Source organism: Glycine soja, chromosome 7, assembly GCF_004193775.1.
Source record: "Glycine soja cultivar W05 chromosome 7, ASM419377v2, whole genome shotgun sequence".
Lineage (NCBI taxonomy): Eukaryota > Viridiplantae > Streptophyta > Magnoliopsida > Fabales > Fabaceae > Glycine > Glycine soja.
The window spans coordinates 45,950,993-45,975,081 of NC_041008.1; the positions used below are offsets into that span (position 1 = coordinate 45,950,993).

A 24,089-nucleotide genomic window follows, 5' to 3' on the forward strand; every position below is an offset into this window, starting at 1 on the left:
TCTAATTAATTTGAACCCATTAGACTAAGTAATAACCCTAAAACCCTATTATTTATACATTGATCACAAAATTGGTTTGGTAGTTATATTTTTTTACCATCTAACCTCAATCAATCATAATGGAAAAGCAAGTTTTATTACAATGAAAAACACCATGTTGAATTTTTTTAGATCCAATAACACTTGTTTTTAGGTTTTTTGTTTTGTATCAATTATTCATAAAATTAACTTATGGCTTTCCTTAGAAATTATATGAAAATAATATTGCATTTTTGTCTGATTCCATCAATCTTTTCGAGAGATTTGTCAGATCTTTGGTCGAATCTGCTTTCTCGTCTTTGTTCTTTGACTTGTTTTTCCTCCACAATTTTCAAAACTTTTACAAAATTAACTTAATGCTTCCACTCACAATCATTATACACCCTACCCCTGTAAAATGCAACAAATGGCATCCTATTTTGATAGAATTTTACATTAACTTTTACGAAATAAAAAATTCTTTATTTTTTTAAGTGAGTATTTAGAGTTTCAATTTGGTACTTAATTAATCTTTTTTCCACAAGATGAGCTCATTTTAGAGTGAAATAATATCTACAGTGGTGACTCCATTTTCAAATCAAGGATTGAAGCTTAGTCCTTGATTAAGTGACTTAAGTATTAAACCACTTGTCTTAGTGGCTCTTGGTTTTAATTTGATGTCCACTTTGCTAGCTTGGCTCATGCATGCTTATCTTGGGTTTTGAATAGTTATTAGAACAAAATTATTTTAAATATTATTTTTGGATTACTTTTTGAAAGAAAAAAAAAAGCATACCATGAAATATCTTATAATAATTAATTTGAAAGTAACTTGGGGTTCATTTATTTTTTAAATGAAATCATTAAAATACTAGCGAAATCTTGAATTACACATGGAAACAAAATGAACCACTTCTATTCTCAAAGTTGAGATGTATGAGATTTGAAATTATATACTCTTGCAATTTGGATCTGGAATTTTATGTGGGCATTCCTTATTTTATTATCAATATTTTGGTACACTTTTTTTCTCGTTCTCTTAAATTATTGTGTTGGAGGAACTATTTGTTCTCTTATGTCATTTTTGACATGTTGGCAAATCCTTATTAAAAGCTTAATCGTTGGAGCTTTTAAAATCATATATGGATTTAGTCAAGTCATTTGATTTTTTTAATTAGTGAGGAGTTTGAGATTGTATATTGACCTATTATTCTTGTTGTACTTATATTTCTCAACCATGGATATGTATTTTTATTTTTATTAGGAATGATATTTTGTTATAATAATTTGTTTGTCTCTAATAATTAAATTAATTTTATTCAAGTGGGAGATTGATGATTTTTTTTAATTAGTACTAGTATTATACAATTATTAGATTATTTTGATATTGATTATTGAATTTAATATTATATCATTTTAATTATAATGATAATTGTTTACTATTTGAGTTTGTAACATGAATGAATTATTGATGGGATGAGCTCTTACTTCGTGCTTAAATAACTTTACATTTACAACTTGTCTTGTTGAGAAACATTGGCCACAAGATAAAGAATGTTTTTTTTTTCCTCATTTTTTTATGAATTTAGATCAAGATTGTAATAAGCAATGAAATTAACATTTACCTCAATATTAGATCAAGATTTTGAATATGGGTTAAGGGTCAACAAAAGTAAGTCCAGTTGATAAATATCATATTAATATTTTACAAAATATCTTTGTAAGCACTTAAATTTGTTAAAAAGTTCTGATCTTGAGGAATCCTGAGACCTAAAATCAATTAAACTTTTTTAAATAAAAAAATATATGTATCAAGGATTCTTACGGATAAACACATTGTTCAACCTTCTATTGTTAATTAGGTTGTACATCCAATTCATGACCAATTTTTTTACTTGACATTGGAGCATAAGAAGTTGAAGGAGTTTGGTTAGCACATTAAAATTCATTTGCTTGCTCAATGCCTGTAATTATTTATTTATTGAAATCTTGAGTTTTAGGTGTAGGACCATGAACTTTTGAACAAAAATCTGGGGAGGCAGTATCTATTCTTGTTGGATGCTCACATCAAATCAAGAATCTCAACGTAAACTATCTCTTGATACATTTGATTAACTTTCTCAAATCATTTGCTTGTTTCTGCTTCTTCCCTATTTACCATATGCCAAACCTTGTAGTCATGCATACGCAGACAATAAAAACCGAAAACCGTCTCACCCCATCCCAAATTTATTTTGATGCTGACTTGGGTATGTACGGTCCCGCCTTGTACTCGTTTAGTTAAGTATATTTCTATACTTAATCTGTTATTGTATATCATACGTAATTGTTAATTATATAATTATGTAATTATTTTATATATTCTTTATTATAATTATTAAAAATATAGAATAATTATTTTAATTGTTAAATAAATAATATTATAACTCTAATATTAATTATAAAAAAAATAAAAATTATACATTTAACTAAAAATATAATTAATAAATTAATCTATATTTATTTAAAGTATATGAACAAATATTATTTTTAAAAAATATGAGATGGGCTTCTCACTAGTTCTTCCAAACTCATGAAGGTAAGATTGAGTTCTATTTTTTCACCCTCATGTTTTATAAACTCACTCATATTCGTCCAGCTTTTAAGGGAATAAGAATGGGGATGAAGATAGGCAAACTCGCCCCCTACCTGCTCCATTGCCATCCCCAGTACACAGAAGTTGCTCTAGAATTTGCATCCCCAGAAAATATCCATGAGTGTCTGCATTTCAAAAAATATCCACGAGTATTTGCATTTAACTGAAGAATTCCGCCAGCTTCCTAGGTACCACAAGGCCAGAGAAAATAAACTTGAGGTGATTTGTTTTATACCCCATCATCTGCAAATCATAGCAACCCTCCATTTCGCTAACTTTATAACAAGTTGAAAGAAGTCGCCATAACTTGACACCTAAACATGAACGATAAGATTGCTTTTCACTCACAAGAATAGCCAATACTTTATTTATTTATTTTTATAGGCAAATTACGATCTTGTATATAAACAACAAATTGATTTTTTCTTTAGTTTTAATTATAAAACATAATGGCTAATTTTTAAACTTATTCAAGGTTAAATTTATTTTATATCCTTAATTTATGGTTAAGTCTATTACTAGACATTCATTCATTGGATTATGAATACTAACATAAACCATCACTTATAACATTTGAATTTAAGAGCATTTTTAAAATAAAATTATTTATTAAAGTATTGAAAATGTGATTATCACTTTCTTTGGTCTTGATAATTTGTCCTATGTTTTCATAAGTAGAACCAGTAATAATAATGTAATGTTAATGAGAGTGACCTCCTAACCTCTTTATCATCCCAACTCTTGTGTCTCTCACCCCAACTACCAAATTACTTTATCACACTCCAATAATTTTATTTATTTCTTTCGTTTACTCCTCTCATATGATTTATTTCATACTCAAGGGTCAGTTAAGATTCAAATCTTAAATCACTTGATTAAGATATACAAACTACTACCATTTATATTAATCATTATTGGTAGAAGCCATCTATTCTTAATTATGTTATTTAAGTCTGGCCTTATTCATTATTTGGATGTTGGCCAAAACCAGCACTAGTATGCGTACATTCCACGTGGGTCCTATTTAGTATTTAGGCCATTTTTTTTAATCATAATTAAAGGAGCTCCCAAACTACCCAGTTATGATAGCCAAGGTTGCAAGGTAAATGGTTTGACATGAAAGCAATAGATTTGCACATCAGATTACTACTTATTTCTATGATGGCCCAAGGTTGCAAGATAAATGGTTTAAGACGATTGGATACAATTGTTTAATATGTTAAAATTAAGGTTAGATCATTCAGGCACTATCCGAATTTGATTTTTGACAAAAATAATTTTTTATCAGACTTTACTTCCTTTCTAACTGAACTCAGAGTCTTTTTTCCCTAAATTACTGAAAGGTTAAAATAAAAAAAATACACGTGTCTTGAACTCTTTCATAAGCTTTATCTTCAATCTTGTATCTTTCCAAGGAAAAAAAATGGCAGTCTTTGTATTTTCTTAGGCCATGAATACAACATTTCCATTAACTATTTTTTTAATTCTTGTGGCCATTACAACATTTTCACTATGTTATTACCAAAATGGAAAACACTCGATTGTGAGTGCCTCTGATCTTTCAATAAAGATTCTTACTTCACAATTTTCTATCTGGACTCTAACCCTCCAATAAACATTCTAACTTCACAATTTCTATCTGGACATTGTTATTATATTCACAGCAATCTAGAGTATCATCGACCATGGCAAAATGAAGTAGCTTTCTGCAAACCAGTCAAGAACACTTCAGTAAATCTTTCAAGTCTTTGACAGCTTGATCAACGGCATAAACTATCATCTTCTTTATCTGTTCCATCAAGAATAAAACACATCACCATATAATCCTATAACTTATGACATCATAAAGAGGCAGAAGGAAATATAATTTAGAAGCAAATCACCTCAAGCTTATCTTCTCTAGCCTTGTGGTTCTTGGGAAGCTGGCGGAACTCATTAGTTAAACGTAGACACTCACGGATATTTTCTGGGGACACAAAGTCTACAGCAACTTTTATGCATGACTGCAAGGTTTGGCATATGGTGATTAGAGCACCAGAAACAATCAAATGATTCGAGAAAGTTAATGTGTCAAGAGATATTTAACCTTGAGATTCCTGACTTGATGCGGGCATCCAGCAGGAATAAATACTGCCTCCCCAAGTTTCTGTTCAAAAGTCCATGGTTCTACACCTAAAAGTCAAGATTTGCATAAATAACTAATTACAGACACTGAGCAAGCAATTGTATTCAATTTCTATGTACTAACCAAACTCCTCCTTCAGCTTCTTCTTATGCTCCAATGTCAAATAAAAACATTGGTCATGAATTGGATGTACGACCTAATAAACAAAGAATTTGATTTGAGCATTTGGCATAAAAAATAAGGATAAGTAGAATGTAAATCATTATAATTTTAATACCTGTTCAACTGGAGAACAGTAAGTATGCCTAAATTCTTTGGAGTGTTTTCTAAGATATGTTTCTAACTTTTCAGAATCCTCTCTCCGAAAGATATCCCAGAGGGCACTACCAGTTTCCATTGATTCATTCTCTATAGCAGGAGAAGTGAACCCCTCAAGAACATTATTTGGAAAGATATTTTCATTGATTTCAATAGGTTGTTTCTTCATGCTTTTGGCTTCAAAAACTTCCTTATTTTCTATATGTTCTTTGTTGTCTTTGCAAGGTTGATCATCCAGGCTGTCAGCAACCCTCTCTTCGGCACACTGTTCTCTCTCATCTTGTGCCTTGTGTGCTTCTTTCAACTTTGATATAATAAAGTGTTGTTCATCAGTTAATATCACCTCAGCTGTATGGGCCAAAATATTCACCTATGAATTACCAAACAAGAAATTAGAATAAGCCAATATGCTTCCATTTGAGACGCATGAATGACATGATATAAAAAAAGTTTCTAAACCAAAAGGTACATATACACCTCAAATGCACATCACGTGAACACTTATTTATTCTTTTTAAGCGTAATATATTTTCACATTCCAGGCCATGTAATTCAAATTAGAGTAATAGAAATCATCCTATTCTCTTAACTCTTCACCAATTTTTTATATTATGCCACCTTACACATATTAAAAGACTAAACTTCAAACCTTATGAAAATATCCCTTTAGACTAGGGGCAGTAAAATAGCATATAAAGCAAAAAAAAATAAAAAATCTACACCTTAAGGCGCCATCTTCTACAAACAAGCAAATAGAAAGATTATAGAAACTAAGTTTCCAATCCAATGTGTAAAATCGGAAACCAAAATGCGAGTTCTCATAAAGAAACTAAGAAAGAAGATTGAGTATGCACATGTGTGTGTGTGTGTAGAATATTCAAATGAAAGAGAATTGGCCGACCACTTCTTAAGCAATGAAATTACAGCCTAACAAAGCTTGATGCTTACCGCATCTGACATATCACAGTGAAGCTTTGTTACAGAGTCACCTCTACCAAGCTCTTCTTTAATCCCATACGCAATATATGTTTTTGGACCCATGTCAGGTTTTAGGACATGCGCTGGCAACTTCACAGCAAGATTGAGAATTCCAGCCCGAGGATCGCTGTACTCTTGAAATGGCAAGGAGCGAATAAACTCATCACAATGGCGGGGCAAAAGATCTTCAAACTTATCGGAGGGGGGCCAGTCTTTTAGCTTGAGCATCTCTGGCCAGAGATCTCTGTATGTTCTTCCCTCTATATAACCTTTAAAGAACGTGTGAGTATCAATTTCTACCTGCATAGAGTTTAGAAGGGTGAATAATTATATAATTCTAGTATGTTGCCTGAGATGCAAACTAAAAATATTACACTTGGATTTTGGAAGATGAAATACTAAGATAGCAGTTTCAGCTCCACAATATGAGGAATCTAAAGCACAATAAGGCATGTTGGCGATGGATGTGGTATATTACAGTAGTGTAGTCAAGATGACATGCCTTATACCAAAAGTTAGTTATCTTTCTTATAATGATACTGGGCAGAAAAGTAGTTACTAAAGCATTCTTTTTGCATCCTTAAAAAAATTAGAGATCACAGCCAATCCACAACAGATGAGGGATTTGGAAAAGGGAAAACACTACAAATTTAGAGACATAATACTCTAATTAGACCAAATGTTCAAACTCAGCACCAAAGGGACAGCGAGACCAAACCTCACAATTAGCTAGGCAATCGATGGCTTTCACTTCTGACATTTTTGAACTGATTTCTGAAACCATATTTTCACATAATGCTCGCCACATTACCATTGGCTCCCAGCTCAGACCTGTTCCCTGTTTAAGGACATCACGGACTATAATTGGTTCACCATTAGCCCAATGCTTTTGGAAAAGCAGCAGCCCTTCTTTTTGAGTGTTACTTGACTCTGGATAGTATATGTTATTGTCATTTATGCCTTCTCTAATAGCTTCCTTTCTCAAAAAGGTGAAGCTTGATACTGCTTCTTTTTGCTGAAGAGTTGTGTGCTCAATTTCCCAAATTTTCAGCATATTGCGAGCTTTGGCTTCCAAGTCAGATATCCACCCATCTGGGAGGATGCGTCTCAGCTCCAATACAGCACTACCGCAACCCCCCAACTCCTTTGGCGCACAACTAATGCTTCCATCACTCTTAGCATTCCACACAGTAGACGGCTCAATATGACCTTCTAATGTCTCTAAATCACAAGGCACAGGTAGAGGGTCCCCACCATGCATATAATCATAGCCCCTATTTACATATGGGAACTTCAGCTCAGCCCGGGGTGTAATGCTTCCATCACGTATTTCTTGGCAACAACTAAGGCAGAGTTCATAGGAACAATAGGGGCAGCTTCTATGAAAGTCAATAATTGAAGTAGCACAATGGTCACTGCTCCAAGACCAAAAAATTAAAACAAAGATATTAAAGAACATGTAAACAATCGTGCTAGTATCTTAAATAAGAGGATACTTACCAATAGACACGTTCAACATCACCACAAAGACTTTGGGGTATCTCAATCTCAAAAGAAGATTTTCCTGACAGAAGAGTTTATTGTTGGTAATTCATTCAATGTAATAATGAAAAACTTAAAGGTGAAGATTTAAACCTAGTAATTTAGCTTCAATCTGATCCTCTTGACTTTGTTCATGACAAATTTGTTTCAAAAATGGTAGGAGTAAGTTAATCATATATTGCAGATACTGAGCTTTTTCATAATCACTGATGTCCCTGTTAGATGTCTGAAAGTAAATATATAAGAATTTGAGAAGGTTAATAGTGCAGATATAATTCTAATATATGAAATTTTTGTTTCATTACAGAAATTAATTTAGGGGTAGACATGAGAACAAATCAAACCTTAATCATCCCTCTTGAACACAAGCAAACATTGCAATTGCAATTTTTCCGGCAAAATGGACAACTTGAAGCAATTTCTTCTACTGACATATCAGGGTACCTGTGGGCAGAATTCACAAGCAGCTCCATTTTGTAATGACAATTCATAAACTACACAAACAAGCACATTACCCTTCAGCAGAATTGATTAATTAGATGTAAAGTGCCATACCATTTATTGACACATCGCATACAGTACATTTTTGGGCATTTAGTACAAGACACACAAAATGTTCTCTTCTTTTTCATGCACTGATGACATTTTCGGGGATTTTGTCCAACATCCTGTTCAGACAATTAGTTAAGCATCATTGAAATATGATATAATATTCCACCTATCAAAAAAAATCTGTCACAAAAGATCAGTGTAAGAAAATATGCAGTGGGAAAAATGGTCACCATCACATCATTCATTCTTCTTCTCCTGGTCCTTGACTTTAAAACATCTTCAAAATCGTCATTCAAGAGATCACCTTCAAATTTCCTTTTCTTGTTTGAGACAGTAAGCTTCTGTGTCTCATGTCCTTTCTTGCATAACTTCAGTTTTGTATCATCACACTTATAAATTTCTTCAACCTTTCTCGTCTTTGTAGTTCCAAGACTTTTCGAGCTTTTTAGGATTTTGTCCTTAGTAGGCTGATTTACTTGTTCTCCTTGTGTAATTGTAGTCTCCAATCCTACAGCGTTATTTTTCTTTAAACATCTCATAGTTTCTTCCCCTTTTAGTTCTTGTTTATTGTGACCATACTCAGGGATTTTGTCAGCTTTCCTCTGAACAGTTCTGGAATGTTTTGAGTATCTTGAGAACTCTATCTTATCCTCATTGTGCTGATTTTTTGGCTGTTGTTGTCTGGGGACTGCAACCTCCATTCTTACTGCAGAATGCACATGGAAAATACACTCAAATAATTACAAAAATCCAAAAATCTCAATACAGATTACCATTCATTTAAGCACTAGCATGCCAATCTTTTATAGTCCGAGAAAAACCTATAGCCGGTATAGAACATCAATTCCTAAACCTATCCATAGAGCCAGAACAAGTTTACTACCACATTCATAAGCACAGCAAAGGAAACTGAGAACCAAAGATACAAAGCCACACTATAAACCCAACAGAACATCTTTCTGTAAAACCACAATATAATTCAGTGGCAATGATGAATCAATCAGCAAGGTAGCAGTTTTCTTTAGATATGTCAAAATTGATAACCGGTCACGAAAACAAGAAACTATAAGGCAACAAATTCAATAAAATCTATCCCGTAACGAATTTCAGAAAGAACTGAATATACGTTTTCAGAAGGGGGGGAAAAATTTCTCCAGTGAATGTTTAAAGTCAACCTGACTGAGTTGACCGTGTCAAGCCAACAACACCGGCTACTCCGAAAACATGAAACAAACCAGAAGTCCAATTGCATTCGTAGGAAAACAAAACGAAATGAAGAATAACGAAAAGAACTTGGCAATTATCGTGAATGGCACAGGAATAAGAGAGAGAGGAGAGAGAGCAGAATTTCAGAATTCATTCATACACGAAAATAAAAACACAATTGAAAGAAAGAAACGAACCTGATCAGGAAAGCTGTTCAAGCCGGAAAACTCATAGATAGCTTTATCAACGGTGTCTGTGTGGCGTTCAGAAATGAGAAAAGGAATAAATGTGGCACGATATCTGAAAGCGAATAATAAAAATCCGAATGAATGATTTAAAAAAAAAAAAAGGATTAGATTAGAGAAAGAGATTGTGATCACGATCAAAATCAAAATCATAGGGGTAAGGATCATTCATATGATTAGCATTACCATTTGCAGAGAAAAACACGTAAGTCACACACAGCACAGTTTAGTTGAAAGAGAAAGGAGTCAGCTATGAAAAGATGCCTTTGCTTTGCCTGTATCAGAAGACAGACAATTTTATATAAACTGTTACTGCGTTGTGTTGTTGGAGCCTTTTGGAATTTTAGGATTCGAGATGCTGATTATTTTAACCACTAACATTGAACCACGTGGATCACAAATCCGTTCGCCTTCTTACCCCTCGAGAAGACAAGTTTTTCCATCCATATCATGTTATATTATTATTTTTTATTTATAATTGTAACATTAGTTGAATTATTCATCAATTTTATTAATTATTATTTTTTATTAAAAAATTTGACTGATTATTACAAATGAAGTCTTTTCTCTTAGTTATATTTTTTCCTTCACAAAACTTAAATCTTAAATCTGAGATTTTAATAAAAAAATTTGAAACAAAATTGAGTCCAGAATCATTGGAAGAAAGATTTGTTAGTCCCCGCTATTCTTTACGAACAGGGGAAAGTGGTAATTAACTTCCGCCTTTTCTATATAGATTATTTTTTTTTTAGTTAAGGATTTCCATTTATAACGCATGGATTTAGGGGTGTTTGTCGCCGGTTCAAGTCGATTTTGGTTGAATTTAAAGAGAATATTAAATATAAAAATGGAGAATAATAAACTTTTAAAGATTCTTCTGTTTATATTTATCTTTAAATGTTAAATAAGATGTATTTGTAGTTTTATTCCCTTTCTATGTGAAAATATAGTTTTATTCTTTATTAAATTATATTGAATTTTTTAATGAGAAATAAGTGAAAAATAATAATTTTGGATACACAAATTACGAACTGAATGATAAAATTTTCCTTTAATGAAGGGTGTCAAATTAGACGATTATTCTTTTAATATATTTATTTTTTTAAAATAATTAATAGGATTTATTTTCATAGTTAGTTTATTTTGTTTAAATTTTTCCAATTTTTTTAAACTTTTTCAATATTTTTTTAATTAAAAATATTTTCTTAATAGTGTAGTATTTATTTAATACATTAAAAATTTCGAAGAATCATGTAATATTTGTATTAATTATAGGAAAGATTTAAAAAGACATTGACCATAGTTCTTACACATGAATAGAGGAGTGATAAATGTATAAGCCAAATAAGTGAAGAAAGATAAAGAAAGTATCAGTGTGCCAGTAAATAAATAATTTTAAAAAGTGAATTATCTATTTAATCCCTAAATTATATTAGTGAATAGTCAATCTGATTCCTTTTTCTATGGAGTCAATTTGATTCCTAAAACTGATAAAATGACAAAATTAGTACCTGTAACAAAAATATACATATCTAATACATTAAATAATTTCAAGAATAATTTAATATTTGTATTTATTATAGGAAAGTTTTAAAAAAACACTAGCCATAATTATTAAATATTAATAGATGAGTTATAAATATATCAACAAAATAATTAAAGAAACAAAAAAAATATCAATATACTTAAAGAAATAATTTTACAAAAATGAATTATCACTTATTTATATACAAAGCAACAATAAGGATTAAATCTAACATTTGAAGCATACTATCCAAACACTTCATTGTCTAAAAAAAAAAACTTCACTATTAGTATTTAAAATTTTAATGATGGGTCAAATTAGTTCTTAAAATTAATAAAATGACAAAATGGTTGTATAAAAAAATATTTATTTGATACATTAAAAAATTCAATAATCATTTAATATTTGTATTTATTATAGGAAATATTTTAAAAAACATGTGATAGTTATTAAATATTAATAGATGAGTGATAAATGTATAAATAAAATAGTTAAAGGAAGAGAAAGAAAATATCAATATCTTAATTAAAGACATAAATAAATAAGAGTGAATGACCTATTTAATCTTTGAAATTATAATGATAAGTTAAATTGGTCCCTATCATTAATAAAATGATAAATAATTTCTATAACACAAATATATTTATTTGATACATTAAAACATTCAAAGAATCACTTAATATATGTATCTATTATAAAAAAAAACTAAGCATAATTAATTACTTTATCTATTCTATTATAATTATTATCCTATATTGTTTTATGTGGACAAAAAAAAATGAATAAATAAATTAAAAAAATAAAAATTTTACAAAATTAATCTTATCTTAATTAGTTCATTTTTAGCACATGTCATTATTATATAAAGAATATATAAGAAAAAAACAATTAATATTACATTGAAAAATTAAAACAATAGTTATTTTAAGACAATTTTTTATATAATTATTATTATGGGATGGAGGGAGTAAATATTAATAGAAGAATCATAAATATATAAAAAAAAATTATTAAAAAAAGACAGAAAATATCAGTATGCCAGTAAAATAAATAATTAAAAAAAGTTAATTACCAATGTAGTCCGTAAAAATATAATAGATGATTAAATTGAACCCTGAAATAATAAAATAGAAAATTGGTTCGTGAAATTGTAAAATATAAATCAATTTACTCCTTAAAATCATAATAGCGGGTCAAATTGGTTTCCAAAATTAAAAGGGATTAATTATACTTTTTAAATCCTAACTTCAATTATACGGCTAAAGTTTTTTCTTGTGTATTTTCTTTTCAAACTTACATAATTTTGTGAATGTTGACGTAAGAGAATATATTGTTTAAAAAGAACTTAAGTGCACTTTTCTCCTACTTTCAAAACTTTACACATTTTGTTCGTGCCAAGAGAATATGTTAATTAGAAAAATGCTTAATTGGTTTTTTTCCTAGTTTCAAAATTTTGCACATTTTACTCCAAAAGTACAAGCCTTCGAATCTTTGACCCCTTCTTTTCCCACTATCACCAAAGTGTCTGAGTCTTTTAACTTATTTTATTTCTAAATAAATACCCACAAATTAAAGGGTGGAAGATGTAAAAACAATGAATAATTTTTTATATAAAAGAACTAAAATAGAAAATATTTAATAAATAAATTTATTATTTTAACTTTTAATATTTTTCATACAAATATAAACATGTTCTTAGGGAATTAAAAGTATAATTAACAAATGCAATAGTGATATATATATATATATATATATATATATATATATATAAAATTTCTAAGCAATATATTTCCTTGTATAACATCTGCCATGTTAGTGATAGGGTCCAATTAGGACAAAATTCGCAAAACTGTATAAGTTCAGTGTCAGAATACATGAACAAAAAAAACTTTATGAGCATAATTATCGAGGAAAATAAAATTTAGAGCATAATTTGCATAATTTTAAACTTAAGGGATAAAAAAGTGTAATTATGAATTTTCTTTTTATTGTAGGGACCCGTTTGATTAATAATTACAAATTCAATAACTAAATTCGTTGATAATTGACAATAATGGAGACTATTTATATAGCCTTTTTTATATTAAATAGATGATTAATAGAAGGGCCCAAGGACCAAACAAACAAGAGACTAACACAGAAAGCATGTGGCTAAAAAAAGGCAAATATTAAACGTAAAGGAAAGTCGTTCATTGATTGTGTTAAAACTTAAAAACGTGCACAAGTGCAAACACACTTTTTTTCCTCATATAAACTGAGCTGAATCCGAAGGAAAAGCATAAGGTAAAAAAAAGAAGAAAAAAATATACACACGATCTAAACCATGACAAGTTCTGGGATAATTTACAGCATTCCGTGGTGTAAGGGAACAAATTCACTATTAACAAAATCGGAAATAATAATATATCAAAGAATCTCTACCTTACAGTTTGTGCCGATCACACTAGCTTGCTTCTCTCAGTTTATGCTGGAAGCATGTGTAGCCCATTGTATGTTACATATGTGGTCGGTCCAATAACAATGATATGAATCCTTGGTCCATGATTTATGGCTCTGGATTATGATTTCGGATGCCATGATCAGGCAGAGAAGGAGATGATGCACCACTAATTCTGCTAGCCAATGGTGTGTTCCTTCTTGATTGCCGTTTTGTGGGCACAGTTACACTCTCAGTTTCCAACTTTAGACTCATTACCTCTTCGTCCTCTTCGTCCTCATCAAAAAGGCTAGCTTTGAAAACTGGATGAACATATGCATTCTGAAGGTAAGCTTTCAAGTTAAAGTTGGGATCTGTAGCTCGTTCCAATGTGTCTTTCATCATCGCTTCCTGTTTACAATTTTATAAAAGCAACGTAAAAATTAAAAATGATAAGGTTCAGTATTATAAGTATAAAAAGGATTCAGGCATCATTTTATGGATAGTATTAGCTAATGCTTTTGAGCATTTCTACACTCAAGCAGACAGCAGCAAATTATATGCATGCCCTTGTATATGATCTGATGGAAGGATGATATGGATATCTAACAAATCCATCATTGCATACAGCTACTCTTAGGCTTATTAGCCATCGGAATGATTAATCCACATACCTGTAAGGGATATCTAACAAATGCAGGTTCGAAACGGCCTTTGCAGTATATATGGAACCATATCGTCAGTACTGGGAGTACAATTAGAAATGGAGTTGATGAAGCAGCCTCTTTAGTGGTAAGGAGTCCCATCAGAACTATCTGTGACACTATCAGTGCAATAATGACACGAAAATGGACATCAGGCCAGAATGCTGCACCACTCTCGTACTCTTGATTATAAACATTGATAATCTGCAATTGGAAAGTAGGTGTCTTCACCTTATATATATGGCAACAAAAATAGGGGACTCAAATAATACAATCATACTTTGACGTGTATAATATAATTCTAACATCTTGGAACTACCTGATGACGGAACACAACATAGGCGAGCCCAAAGAAAACTATTATGAAAGGAAGAACAGTAGGTGTAACTGAAGCATAGACTAGACCCAGCAAAAAGTACAACTGTATTCGAGGTTCTCCAGTGTTGAAGCCAATACTCCCAGGATCCATAGCCTCTTCCCTATCCTTTTCAGTCTTCACCAAGAAAAAATTCTTCAAGTGATATATGATTAGGGGTTTCAACATCAAAACCTCTGCAGCTATACCAGCCCATCCATCAACCATTATATAAGTGATGAAGAAACTTGCTTTCAAAGGAATTGCAGTGCCAATTGTAATAGGATATCTGACATGAATATAAAAAGAATTCTTAATCATATTAACACGGTGTAAATTAAGACAAGAGCACTAACATCATGGTTCGTAAATAGCCAAAATCATAAAGTATATCCAAAAGTAGGATGATTTCCCCCCTTCTGTACATGTAACATGATGAAATAGTTGACCACAGATACAACAAATTTACAAAGACATGTAAACTTATTGGCATAGTAGAACATATGTAAGCAATCAAAACAAAGCAAACATAATGACAATTAAAAAAGTAAATAATTTTTAGAGGAGAAAAAAACCCCTTTTATCTTGAATGACTCACTCATTGGCTGGTTGGTGAATGAAAGAGTCCAGCTGTTCAAATGCTGTTCCGGTAAGTATGTTCCCAAGAAATATATTCACAAAATTGAAAAGATAGTATCTAGAAGCTGCTCTTCTCTCCAGAGATGAAATAGATCCAAAGCCTTCAAATTTTGACATGATCATCAATATTGTTGGCAAGAAGATGAGAAAAAGCTTCAATGCAATACCGGGTAGAAAACCTTGAATGAACGACTTAATGAAAGGACTGCACAATAAAGTAAATTCAAATAAGTAACCTCCAGGGATGCATGGGGATGGAATTATATATTCAGAGGTACAGCTATGAGATGAGACTTACATATCAATAAGAGGATTTAACCATGGTGCTCTTTTGCGGATTCCCTCAATACTTGCAAGACCTTGTACAATTGCAATTGGGATCATAAAAAAGAAGGTGAGAAAAAAGAATGCAACAGCCATGATCAACCTTCTCACGGTGAGGGAAACATATGGAATTGCCAAATTCGACCAATAGATGTCACGTGGCTCTGGCGCCCACTCTGTCAACCACATTGTTGGGTTTCTGGTTTGTTGGGTTTGTGCACAAACTGCAGCACCCCATCGTGTTTTAAACGAAACAAATGCCGCAGGCATGATGGACTTGGGATCATTGCTGACATTATCCCTCTCTAACGCTATCTGTGAAAGGAAATAAACTTGAATCATTGCAATCATCATGAGAATTTCGAAAGACAATTTATGAAAACATAATAAGGCCCATAATTTTGAGTTAAACGTCTTCCTTCAGCATCTGTTTAAAATTCCCAGCAGAAAACAAATGGTACTTACTTCCTTTGACAGTTTGTCAATTTCAGTGTTGTGATGATCGATAGCATCTACTTTGTTTCCGCAAAGACCAAGGAAGCCAGTCTAGTAAAACATACAAGAGAGAAAGATTGCAGTAAATCTGAAGATGGCCACGACAAACTTTTGAAGCCATGTCAGATTAAAATTAAATACCTTTATTTGAGGCCTTTCTGAAGTTCTTTCAACTTTGTTTTGATAATATACAAGCCAATTCTGCAACTTCTTCTTCTTTTTAACCAACTTTGCAAGTTTGTTTGCATTATAAACAACCTGCATTAATGTCACAATAAATATGCTGAAACATTATTTCCCCCCTCTCAAAGTCCCAAATGAAAGGGGAAAATTACATTGTCGTAATAATAGATAGATCTAGCTAATACTGAACTCAATGTTTCATGAACATCATTTCAGAATCAATGAGACAATTAACGAATTTAACAATGCATTAAAAGATGTAATTTTCAAAGTAGAAACCACCCAACACTTCTTAAATTCTTAATATCAAAATAAATGAGATAATTAATGACAGAACATCCTAGCAGCATAGCGTACACAGGTGGAACCAACCTGGTGAGTAAGATAGTTATCTGGATGGTTGACCAGAAAAAAGTGCTCCACAAGCTCACTTACAGATTCATCAGGATCTGGTGGAATGTTTCTAACGAGCACCTGAAAATAATATTTTTTTCAATAAGCAAAATATGCATGATCGAATATCTCATATATATAAATGCTAATATGTAAGTGGTGTAACCTTTCAGTCCATAACTACAATTTCCCAAAACTTGTTAAAAGATTAAAAAAAAAAAGCTGACGGATTGGAGAGCTCTTCTATATTGAAAGAATATTTGTTCTTGACCTGTTTTATTGTTTTAACCATTTTTTTATATAACTTCTTCAAAGTCCTTTTAACTTTTTATATCCCTCCCATACATCTAAAAGCCACATAACAGTCATCACTCCATTGTTTTGCTTATTTATTGATATACATAGCTAGCTGAATAATATGCTTGGCCTATGACCAGAAAATCCTCACCAATAATCTACAGAGTTGTTAACTACAGAAAATCATGATATATACACGATCAAGGTCTGCCTAAAAAATGACCAAGTCGCGTACCACCTCTAACACAAGAAACAAAACATCAAAGTTTCATTGCTTCATCTCAAAGCTGCCCAAAAACTGATAAAAGTGAATGCGGCAGATAAAAACAGCACAATATGCAACAAAGAAGTATTACATAGAAAAAATCCTCATTAAAATGGAGAAAAATCAACTTTACCGTAAATTGATCAGGTCGGCGTTTTTCAGCTGCAAGAAATTGCAATCTCATTGAGGCAACTTTTTCATACTCCTTTAGTAAAATATAGCATGTCCAAAAGGTAAATGCATAAGCAACTAGTATGTGTGCCCAAAACCTGAGGCAGAGTACAAAATTTTAGAGGAGCACACAGACATAATAGCAATTTAAGAAGTGAGATGAATGCACCACAACAGTAATTCCATAACTTTTAACAAGTGAGATTATGCATAAAAATTGAATTGCTGATAATAGGAATGGAGAAACAAGGGGTGCTATCTTAAGATGTAATGATAAGGATTCTGATGAGAAGGCAAATTAATTAAGATATAATCACAGAATTTGGAGAAGAGAAGCAATAATGATAAATATTCTGATAAGAAGAAAAGTAATTAGGATATAATCACAAAATCTAGAGAAAATATGCAAAGCAGTTAAGGTTTCCATGGTATATTAGGGTTGCACCAAGTTAAACACTAGACCTAAAGTCTCAACTTAGTTAAACTATATACATTTGGTCAACAATACATCTTTAAATGCAGGTAGTACTTTGGATTAGAAACTAGTAATTTACTAAATAACACGAAGATGCAACAGCAAAAGTGTAATAGCACAGCATGATGGTTTAGAAACCTTTCAGATCGACTATGGACGTTTGAAATTGAGAGTTTATCAATGTCACTCGAAGTTATGTTGTCCCGACCAGCGCTTTCTAGACCGGTACTTGTGGCGTTGACAGGAACCAGAACTGCCCATGCCAGAAATGCTATTGGAACAAAGATTTTAAGTCTGCATAACAGAAACAGAAAACTTCAAGATCATATTCTCCTCAGCTGATGTAGTGATGTAGTATTCACTCATTTTTGTTCATAGTTCATACCCTATCAAGTAAATCCTCAAGTAAACAACAGAGTCCAATCCAGCATGGTCAATGAGTTCGGGTTCCGGCATTCTAAGTGCAGCTGGCATCCAATTCAAAAACCTAAGGTATGATCTCCAATCTAAATTGACAAACTTGCGCACAAACGCTCCTCCGTGCACAGGATCTGTTCTTAAACCCTTCAGGTACCATTTTGGGAAGTATACCCGATCATTAAAAGGTTGAAGTCTCAAAATAGCAAATGCCACAAAGAAAATAAATGCACTCAAAATGTTCAAGCCAGCTGCAACCCCAATATCTGAAAGTGTAGCCATTTTTCCCCCCTCTAGGAAGAACACACGGTATACACCTGTAAAGCAATCAAAATAAACGAATAACAAAACAAGGTTTTGATAGAAACACGAACAATTTAGTAAAAATCTTGGTGAAAAGAATTTGTATCTTATGTCAGACATACTTTAATAAAAATAAACACGAGCAAATTAGTCAGAAATAAGAGGTTTTTGTTTTCTCCATAAAGTCCAGAGGAATGATTCATAACCAATCCCTGATCTTTGTTTGTACCTTCTTACTATTTTCTGTCGTACCCTAATTTATCAGGCGTTTCCTTTCCTACAACAGATTTTACTCCTCTAGGGCTAAAACAGAAATAAATAAAAAGACCTTTTATATTTCCAAGAAATAGAAATTAAAAAAGAAAAGGTTCGTACTTTGTGGTTGTTGCACACAGTTGGGTGAGGGGAAACCCCAAGTGTGTATAAACCGAAAAATGAAAGGAAATCAGAGGTGAAGATCCAAAGTTGAATCAAAGGATATCTTGGAAAGAGAAAGAAGCAAGAAGATTCGGCCACCGTCGTGCAGTGAAAGCTCCTTAGAAGACACGACACTTTCAAACCCTTCCCTACCCAACACACCAACTATCACAAGAGATCACAGGCTTCCATGGATCAAAGGAAGGAAAGAGAGAGAGAGAATAAAGGGAATAAAAGACAGTGCTGGAGCTTACTTGTTACATTACAGGTGAACAACAAAACACTCTCTACTCATTCTAATGTACCACTGTCCTATACTCCTATTATTTATGTGAGATTTTGCGAAGAAAGGTTAATACGTAGTATTTAATACTATGAAATAGTAGTAGTAGTATCTCGTCTCATTCAAACCGCTTAAAAAATATTTTAACATAAAAAAAAAACTCAAAAATATCATAAAAATATAGTTTTTTATTTCTTAATAAAAGGATTCTTAACATATTTCACATTGATGGAATATTAAATGTTAGTGTGAATAATTAACAGTTATAAGAAATATTCAATAAGCTCATCATCGTGGACTCCAAACAGTGTGTCGGTAAGGTGCCACGTGGTGTGTTCCAACGGACAACGGCTACTTTTTCATTGTTTGCTGGGATGTGAAGGCGTTGGTACACGCGCTGATAGAAAGCGTGAGAGATTAGGTTTGATAAAACCGAAAGAGACGAAGTTGGTGTCAGAGACAGAAATATGAGGGAGCGACAGGTAGATTAAGCGACCATCGGCGTATCCGTGTGGACAATGCGTTTTTCTCGCGGGAATGGGCCACGTGGTACACCACACCTGTTGATGAACATTTTAAATATATTTAATAAGACTCTAAGATTATCTATAAAATATTTTTAAATTATTAACTAATAAATTTCTCATGTGAGTAATGAAATTGGAAGTTCATTGGGTATGAACTTTATCCTTATTAAAAAATTAATTTTTTTCACAGATCACATTTTCTAATACATTTTTTTATACATCTTTCTTCATTAATTAAAATTTATTAAAATTAATAAAATTACGAGAAAAAATAATTAAATAAGAAATGAAACTCTCATTCTTTTATGATTTTAATAAATTTTAGTTAATAAGAAAAATATGTTGTTAATGTTTCTCACATTAGTTTTAGAATTTTATATAACATCACTAAAAAGTAAAAAACAATATATTGATTTAAGAAAAAAAATATTTTTAATAGGTTTAGTTTATTAAAATAACTAAGAGGGTCTTAAAAAACAATTAAGAAGATTAACATCTAACGTCACTTTCAACGTTAAACAAGTTGTTAAATGCAATTATTCAAAAGTTATTTATTAATAGGACTTAAAAAACAATTAAAAGATTAACATCAAATCTTCACCCCCAAAAAAAGATTGACATCTAAGGTCATTTTCAACGTTAAACGGAAGAGAAAATTAGTTATTAGTAAAATTAATAAATATTTTGTATAATATGATTTGAGAAAAATAACTTTCGATGTAACTCTTTGCTAAGAAGAGAAATTACTGCTTTCCTTCTTTTAAAGACAATAAATGTTGCATAATTAATTTTACATAATTTTAATTTAAGTTTAATATCTACGTATGTACTTACAGTGTAATAATTTTATACCATTTAATTATAAATCATGATTTGAATTATTTTTTAAAGTAAATAAATTTATCATACGTAATATACTGTGATTAAATAATTATATAAAACCTTTTACATTAAAAATATATAACTTTTTTTTCTTTTAATTTTTAATTAAATATTATGTTAAACCTTAAACTAACAGGCCGTGAGTAACTCTTTGGTTTGTTTGCTGCCCTACAAGAAACAAAAACAAACAGGGCGAAAGCTTTTATTTTTTTAATCAGCCAAAAGAAAGAGGGTTTATTAAGGTACCAAACACCGAAAACAGAAAACAAGGCTCTCCCCGACGACTTGGTCTAACAAGCTAAGCCTGACAAAGTCATAACCCCCTATCATAATGAACACAGCAATGTGACCATAATTAGGATCTTATTAATTATATTTGTCTACCACTTATCACAATATCAATAAACATGACAAAATCACAACATATATTTAAAACATTGCTAGCAAACAACTCCAAGATTTAAATCTTACCAGCTTAATATTTTTTGCCATGTTGCCACAAGTCCCAAACAACTTTCCACAGTTTGGATTTTCTCTTCCCTAACCAAAAAGGATTGGTGCCGGCGGAAAGCTCGAAAAGCTTGTTGCATCTCTACCTTGCTTTGAGCATCTGTAGTATCATGATCATTAATTAACTCAATTAAAAAATAATAATTAGACGCACTTACGTAGAATTTAATTTAATGTATTGATATTATATATCAACTTTTTAAGTATTATTATTTGATTGCAAATTATTATATATGATAAAATTATTATTTTTTATAACAAAATCATTATATCTATAGTAATTTTTATTTAGTTTATATTGTAAAAGAAAATTATCTCTATAACATCCTTAGGTTTGTTTCACTATATATATATATATATATATATATATATATATATGATTAATTCAATAAGAAAATCTGTCCATAATTCTTAAAACATACTTATGTATAGCATCCCTAGGGCACGATCCCAAAATCAGTCAAGACTTTGCGGTTTTCCAGTATTTACATTAATACTTTCCATTTCTCTCTCACAAAACGATTATGCAATATTTATAGCAAATTGGATAAGTATGTTTTAAGACTTTATATACATTATCATCTTTGGAATTATCGCCAAGAAAAAAAGGTAAGACATTGATTATTTGTCTTGACCAAATCACAGCGAGACGATCATAGATAATGTTTGTGTGGCTGTGGAATTTAAACATGAATTATTCTGTAATCTGTAGTGTTAGACTTGTTTACCAATAGCTAGCCAATATAAATCGGATATGGTGTCTACCCAAATGTTTTTGCGAACAATGCGAGTGGGGTCGGAGCATACAAAACGTTAAAAAGAGCTTGCTTATTTTTTAAGACATGAAATGAAAAGTGAAAATAGTATATATTTTATTAAATATTTTAAATTACTTTAAAAAGTACATATGAAGTGATTTTTATATTTTGGATACAATGTTTTTTAATAAAATATTTTATTTTAAATTTCTCATGACGTGCTTATGAGCGCACACTAAAGAATTCCTTAATTAAAATACAAAATGAAGAGCAACAGAGAGTTAAATGGACAAAAAAAAATGGTACTTTTCTGTGTGTGCGGGTGTGCCTGTGTGGGATTAAATGGCACTTCTGAAAATAGTGAACAGTCATTCTCATATTAATAGAACAAGGCAATGTATACCCTACTTGGGATTAGACCTGTTTCCATTTTTCATAAATGATATCTTGGAGATACGTTTTATAATGCAAATAACAAGTAGTGACATTGATTAATGAACATACTGAATTCTAGTGGTGTCTGGAATGAGATATTTAATTAGACAATCAAATCACAACCTACGCAGGCTACGTTTTGTTTGGGCCTTTACTCATTTTACTAGTTTGCTACCAAAAAACACTACACATCTTAGTTTTACCCCACCCAGAAAAAAATAGAAGAAAAAAAACTACGTTCCACATTAGCAAGAGCCAAGAAGAGAACTGTTATTTATTTATTGTGACCAGAAAATCATGGAACGTCTCCTATCAACGTTGAAACGTGACAATATTAAGCGTCTATTTTCTTTCTTTTATTCACCGAACTGGACAAATATCAAAATTGATATATATTTTTTATCAATAAATATTAATTTATTAATTTTATTAAAATGTCAGTTGAAAATCTTAAATTCATAATTTTTTTCTTCTTTCTCAATCACTAGATAAAGCTTATAAAGCTCATACCCAAATTGTGCCCTATGACTAGACAAAACAAAACCCATAACGTAGCATGAGGTCCCTAAATAGATGTATTGTATATGGACACATCAAGTTATAACTGTCATCTTGCCGCAATTAACTTCAGGCAGGCATGATTTGAGAGTTGGATAATTTTCCCAACGGTGCCTATATTTAATGCTTATAAATAGAAGGAAGATAGGTGGGAGTGGGACATAGGGTAGTAGTTCCCCAACTTGTAGATATAAAAGAAGGGAAAAGGACAAACTTACAAATTAATCCTTTTATCATTGCATTTCTGTTTTTGTAAGAAAAAATATGGATGTGGATTTTGATGAACAAAAACTATTTTTTTTTTATCACTCTCAACAATCTTCCTCAACTTAGAGCATATGTGTCAAATACATGAAATTCTAGGAATCCTATTATTTTTTTTGTCGACGAAAAAATAATACATAATATAAGAAGGATACCAACAGTGCCATTAGAGTACACAAAGTAATAAATATCCATATCAAAGGTTACTATCAATTAATACTCCCATTGAGTATAAATTGGGAGTACGTAACCAATGATACACAATTATATAGGGTGGATGCACCTATGAGTGAGATCTAAAAAAATGTTTTAAAGAGTTATATATGTTTGTTTTTTTTTTCCAACTTATATGACCTTTTTATTGAACTTTTTTCCTTTATAAAAATTATTAACAAATATTTTATTTTTGATGGGCCTAAAAGATAAGCTTAAGTTGTTTTACTCTTCATTGCTTGATACTTCCATCTATGAAATCAAGCTTAATCTTTGCAAGTAGAGCCCAAATAAGTTTTGATGAACTTATTTTTTTAATTATTCTATTGCTCTTGAGTGCAGCGCTCCTATGGCTAGTAACTGCTGCTTGCATCAAAACGGGGATGCAGAGAGGTTTATGAAACTCATGGGAAAGAAGAAAGACAAAAAAATGGTGAAAATGAAAGTTGTTTTGAGACTTTGGACATCATGAGTTAGTTCACACTCATTCTCTATTTGAATTGAAATTGTAACCGTTTTTTTTACAAGAAATTATAACCATTTGATATAACTGGAAAATAACACATTATCAGGAATAATATAAAGTGTAATGTTAGTTAGCATTGGAGGAGAATTTGACATCTATTCAAAAATGCCTAAAATATAACATTTATATACAAAT

General features: G+C 31.2%; 2 protein-coding genes across 3 annotated transcripts; both read right to left on the reverse strand.

Moving 5' to 3' along the window:
* Positions 1-4,018: 4,018 nt before the first annotated feature.
* On the reverse strand, positions 4,019-9,936 carry LOC114420197 (lysine-specific demethylase JMJ25-like). Its single transcript, XM_028386083.1, has 14 exons — positions 9,806-9,936; positions 9,572-9,674; positions 8,399-8,874; positions 8,172-8,284; positions 7,961-8,060; positions 7,710-7,842; positions 7,575-7,638; positions 6,793-7,489; positions 6,045-6,374; positions 5,056-5,466; positions 4,902-4,974; positions 4,740-4,825; positions 4,537-4,656; positions 4,019-4,442 (listed from the first exon to the last, which is right to left on the reverse strand). Exons 3-14 carry the CDS (start codon positions 8,867-8,869, stop codon positions 4,371-4,373), a joined length of 2,670 nt encoding a protein of 889 aa, XP_028241884.1. The 5' UTR covers positions 8,870-8,874; positions 9,572-9,674; positions 9,806-9,936; the 3' UTR covers positions 4,019-4,370.
* A 3,376-nt stretch (positions 9,937-13,312) lies between these two features.
* On the reverse strand, positions 13,313-19,355 carry LOC114420198 (calcium permeable stress-gated cation channel 1-like). Of its 2 annotated transcripts, none has more exons than XM_028386085.1 (12): positions 19,253-19,355; positions 18,247-18,595; positions 18,000-18,155; positions 17,349-17,484; positions 16,633-16,734; positions 16,219-16,335; positions 16,048-16,128; positions 15,557-15,897; positions 15,218-15,463; positions 14,584-14,908; positions 14,235-14,468; positions 13,313-13,971 (listed from the first exon to the last, which is right to left on the reverse strand). In XM_028386085.1, exons 2-12 carry the CDS (start codon positions 18,558-18,560, stop codon positions 13,690-13,692), a joined length of 2,334 nt encoding a protein of 777 aa, XP_028241886.1. In that variant the 5' UTR covers positions 18,561-18,595; positions 19,253-19,355; the 3' UTR covers positions 13,313-13,689. The 2 variants fall into 2 exon arrangements, with proteins under 2 accessions (XP_028241886.1, XP_028241885.1); XM_028386084.1 differs by having other exon boundaries at positions 18,957-19,324.
* Between the last annotated feature and the right edge of the window lie 4,734 nt (positions 19,356-24,089).